This window comes from Aptenodytes forsteri, unplaced genomic scaffold, assembly GCF_000699145.1.
Source record: "Aptenodytes forsteri isolate BGI_AS27 unplaced genomic scaffold, ASM69914v1 Scaffold236, whole genome shotgun sequence".
Classification (NCBI taxonomy): domain Eukaryota; kingdom Metazoa; phylum Chordata; class Aves; order Sphenisciformes; family Spheniscidae; genus Aptenodytes; species Aptenodytes forsteri.
The window spans coordinates 1,764,180-1,769,319 of NW_008794456.1; the positions used below are offsets into that span (position 1 = coordinate 1,764,180).

At 55.0% G+C, this 5,140-nt stretch overlaps 1 protein-coding gene across 1 annotated transcript in view; it reads right to left on the minus strand.

The window, feature by feature from the left end:
- EGR4 (early growth response 4) overlaps nt 1–4,808 on the minus strand; it is a 7,998-nt gene extending 3,190 nt beyond the window's left edge. Inside the window, exon 1 of the mRNA XM_009290719.1 lies at nt 4,661–4,808. Within this exon, the coding sequence (XP_009288994.1) occupies nt 4,661–4,808 (148 nt within the window). The remainder of the gene's footprint in view (nt 1–4,660) is intronic.
- Nucleotides 4,809–5,140: the final 332 nt, after the last annotated feature.

Here is a 5,140-nt window from a genome sequence, read left to right on the forward strand (position 1 = left end):
GAGGTGTGAAGGGTCTGGGGTGTGTGATTCCCCCCCCCCCCCTCCTTTCCGTGCCTGGTTTTGCAATACTTTCTGCTGGCATTTCGTATTTGCTTTGGTTTGGAGCCGTGAAGTGGATGCCGGCTCCTCCTGCGATCGAGCAAGCGGCCAAAAAGAGAAGGCAAACATTGCGGCCAGCTCCCTCGCCGCGTTTCAGTCATCCGAGTTCATGGCTCTCACCCAGGCCAGCGTGCGATAGGCACGGATTTGGGCTGGGAGAGAGCAGACCCATACTGCAAATCCCACCGGCTCGTCGAAGGGGGATGTTTTAAGAGCGGACTCAACACAAGCAGTGATTCGGAAGGATCCTGGCAGTGCTTCCACCCCCGCCACAGTGCCCTGAGCATCCTCCCGACTCCCCCAGCCGTTGCGGTGGGGTGAAGCCTCCAGTGAAGCAAGGCTGGAGGCTGTTGCTTTCCCTGCTTGGTTGTTTGGAGATTTTCAAATTTCCAACATTGATTCGGAGCTGATCCTGGACGAGCGGCAATGTTTTGTGGAGCGGATCGCCACCGGCATCCAGCACAGGCAGTTTGGATGGGGAGGAGAAGGTTTTCTCTGGGCAATCTGGCTGTTGGGTTCAGAGCCCACTATAAAACACATCTATAAATATGTTTACAGGTACAAACCCGCTGCTTCTCAGTGCAAGGTGGCCGATGAGAAGGTTACCTCCGCAATGGGGTCTGCAGGAGAAAGCTGCGGGGTGCAAAGGAGCGAGAAAGGAGGAGGGGACCTCCCTGGCCCCCCTACCTGCACGTTTTCCCTGCCTCCGTGTGCTTACAGCCCTTGCTGGAAGGCCAGATCCGTTGGGGACGTGCAGCAGTGCCTGCATCCTCGTCCACGGGGCCGAGTGATGCTCGAGCCGGGGCACAGTGGCTGAAGCGGGGCCCTGCTCCGGTGCTATTCCTGGCTCCAGCAATGACTCACTGCGTTACCTTGGGCAAATCACTCTGAAATGTGTCTAGCAGTGCTTCCCCATGTTGGGGGCAGGCTGTTCATCGTTGCCTCTGCAAAATGCACCACGATTGCTGGCAAAGAGGTGCAAAGAAGCATTAAGCCCATTGGTGATTCAGGGAGTGTCAGGGAATGAGCTGTAAGGTTCAGGTTGGAAATAAGAGAAGGGATGGAGAGAGATCCAGAAAATTATCAGAGTGTGAAAATGGTGAGTGGGATCCAATTATTCACCGTTTCTCATCTCACAGGAGCTGGGGGGAGCCCAGTGCAATGGCCAGAAAGTGGGTTTCAGGCAAACCAAAGGCAATACTTAGCCCTGCAGTGCTCGATGAAACTGGAACTCAGCGCTTCAGGACATCATGGGGACCCAGATGATAAACAGGTTCAAAATAGTCTGTCTGTGGCTACTAAACACAACCCCAACCTGCTACTTAGGGGATCTGCTGGATGCTGGTGGGATACGACCAAGGGATGGACCTCGGGGTCCTTGCTCTCTTCTTCACCTCTCCTTGGCTGCGTTAGGTGGACCCATCAGATCTTGGTCGCTCTTATTTTATTTGGCTGTGCCACATTTTAACTGGGATGTCAGGCTTTAGGACGTGTAGGGCCTTCAGTCTCTGAGCTGGAGTCCAGATCCTCGCTCTCACCTGCTGCCGTGCACATCCCTGGGACAACTGTTGCCAGGACAAGCAGCTCTCCTTTTCTCCTGGAGATGGAAAAAACTGTCCCACCTTTTATATGACGCCAGCCTAACGTGCCATGGGAAGGTCCCCTGCTACTGCCGCTTGGCAGAGGCAGCTCTCGTAAACCTCTCTTCATCCTCAGAGATGATCCTAAAATAGTGGTGATATTTCAGTTCCCCAGACAAGAAAATAAACAATTATCCCGTGGTTTACATATGTCTTGTCTGCCTGGGAGAGCGCTGCTGACTATACAGGGTGGCTGTATAGGTACTGTCTAATGTGCCCTCTTCCTCTGGATGAATGCCTTTTTCTTTTAAGCCTGAAATAAATAGAGACCCACTTATATTAAAAAAACAGTCTAAAGTGACCCTCTTGGATGGCGGTTTCCATGGGAGGAGCGTGGCTGTGTTAGCTCCGACCGTGGAGGTGACACCACGCATGAGGTAATGGGAAAACGTGACCATGACTGAAGCCAAGCTCCGGGACCAGGTGCTGGCACAGCGTTTCCCTTCCCAGAAGGGGCACTTGGCTGGCGAGGAGGCGGGATAGCCTTCCTGGGGTGAAACGTGTCGTCATAAAAATACAGGGAGGAAATCCGTGCAGCGGCCAGGTCCCCCCTGCTGCACGCGGGCACCCCGGGGAGGTACCAGAGCTCAGGCTCTGCCCTGGTTTTTGGGTCCTCCCTCTCTTTCTCTGGTCCCTGAGACGCTGCGGGATGCTTTGCTTAAGGTCTTTAAGAGCTGAAGCAGTTTGGAAAGCCGCTGTGGCAGCCCTGTGTGTGTCTGCGGGGCATCTCGCAGCAAAGGTTCACCCAAGCAGAAGGGCTTCGGGCTCCTGCTCCCTTCGTGCACCCTCCATGCAGTGGGAGCATCCTTGGGGCAGCAAATGATGACCCCAAAGGAAGGAGCAGTTTTGCTCCAGGGATGCTGGGAGGCCGAAAAGCATCTCTGAGCTTTCTGGCAGGGCACAGGTTGCTCAGCCCCAAGCTCGCCCTCAAGCTCGCCCAGGACTGCAGCCCTCCAAGCGTGCCGCAGCGCGCAGGCTGCCAGCCCGGGACTCCCCCAGTCACCTGCCATCTGGAACCGGCTGGCATAAGCCACCGTCCCCGGGTGCCTGCCCGCCTCCGCCAGCCAGGGCGAGCGCTTGCTTGGCGAGCTCCTCGCTGGCTCCTGCTGATCCACCCAGATGTTTCCCCTGCAGAGCTGGGGGCAAGCTTGGTCCCAGGGGTCACCTTTCTGCTGACCGTCCCACCTCGCCGCATGCAATCCATTGCAATGAAGCATCAGCCTACCTTCCCCCCCAGTTTCCCAGTCTGCGCCCCCAGTTGGGGTTATAGCATGGAAATCAAGCCTTAATTCTTGGCTTTGTCCCATGTTTTTCCCCTGGCTTTCATCTTTGGGGTCTTGGCCTGTGGTCTTCCCTATAGTCTGGGGAGATTTTGACAGGGGGTTGGATGCTCCTGGGACTCCCAGCCCTGTTTAAGGGAGAAGCTGCTGTGGAAAGGAGGCAAAACATCCTCATCCTCCTGCCTTGCCTTGCCACAAGCCAGCAAGGAGCTGGGGGAAGGTCTGGGGAGCACCTTCCTGACTTCAGCACGCAGGCTGTGCAAGAGGAGGCAGCCCCAGAGCCCCTGGCAAGGGCAGAGGTGGGCAGCACTGATCTGAGGCTGAAATTCACTTTTCCAAAGCTGAGTATTGGTTCATGGCAATATTCCTTTGGCAGCCAAACTTGGGCCCTTGTGCCCAAAGCCGACAGATATCTAGGGAAAGCTGTAATTTCCATGTGTCTTCTCCAAGCCCCAAGTATTCGTGGCTCGTGTACCTTCTGCATTCGACCTGATGCCCTATATTTAATAGTTCTCCGTGGATTTTTCCACTGTCTGATTCCTTTTTGAACCCTTAGAATCCTCTGCACTGTGAGATGAGCTAAGTTTTAGGTGAAGAAATCCCTCTTCCTGTTTGTTCGAAGCGTGCCCACCGCCTCCACGCTTGCAGCTTCAGAAAAGCCTCCGAGCAAATTGGTGCGTGTGCGATAAATCTGCCAGCTGCTCACACGGGGCGATGAATTCCCTCCTCCTGGTGATCAAAACCTCTCTGTGGTGATGGGTATAGCTGGGAAATTCCCTGCCGGTAATGCTAACCCCTTCCAAGGGCTTCTCTCATGGGCAACAAAGTGGCTCTGTTGACTCTGAGCCTCTGGTCCTCAATATTCAAGAAGACGCTTCTGCGATTCAAAAGTATTTTTTTCCTGGAAGCTGGGGAAAAGACAACAACCCTGCAGCACCGCCCGCCTCCCCTTGCTTCCCAGCATTTCCACCTCTTATGGCCAACAGCATCCCTTGGATTTTCTGCTTGTTGTTCAGGTTTGCTCTGCAGATGGGGCTGACCAGCAGATGGAATTGGGTATTTTAAAGAAATCCCCCTGGGAAGTGCTGTTGCTTTCCCCCATGGTGTTAGGGGCAGGGGCAGAGGTGGGCACCCAAAGGGGCAGCTGCCCTACGAGCACCTATGGCTCGCAAGCTGCCCGGTACCACCCCGTGCTCCATGCGAATCCCTGAATTACCTTTCATGATTCCCATCTTCTGGATGTATAGCATCTCCTTTAAACCATCCCCACCAAAAACCACACCAAAAGCCAACCACAAAGCCCAGATGCTTTATAAACAACCCCAAACCTCCCTCCACCAGGCCTCTGAGGTGGAGAAGGGAGCGGCATCCCAAAATCTTGAAGCTGGCAGAGGACTGCAGTGGGGGGGGGGGGGGGGGGGGCTGTCACAAAGTGACGGAGCAGCGATTCCTCCTGGGACGGCCACTGGAGATGGCATGTCGACAGGTCACAGCCCAGCCTCTGGATCTCATCTCTTTGCCCTCCATCTCCCCCTCCGATTGCTCCAACAATCTCCCCTTCCAGGAAAACTTCTAGAATACATCGCTCTGCATTGCCATGGCAACTGGCACGCGACCAGCGGTGTCGTCTCCGCCGCGTACCTATTCCTGGCGCCGTGGAGAGGATGCTCGTGTGACAGAGGAGGCAACCCGGAGAGGTCGAGAAGGAGATCACCACCACCTCCCGGCTGTGCCGGCAGCCCCGGGATGGCAGCAAAGGGATGCTCTGAGGGCCTTTGCCGAAGAGCATCTTTCCTCAGGCATGCCCAGGCAGCCTCAGCAGATTTAAACAGCGCGTGAGGGTCTATGAAATGCCTGCCAAAAGGGGCTTTTTTTTTTTTTTTAATTACCGGGCACGAGGGAGGAATCGGTGGCTGGAATTTCAGAGCCTGGGCACAGCGGGAGGTCGGGGCGGATGGCTATCTCGCTCCAGGTTTTATGTTGCTGCACATGACCATATTCTCTGGGCACTCAGCTAACGATAACTTCTCTTCCCGCCCTTAAAATTTACGGATCGCTTCTCCCGCATCCTTGCTTTTTTACCACAAGCAGCTGAGCTTTGGGGTAAAATCCCTCAAATTT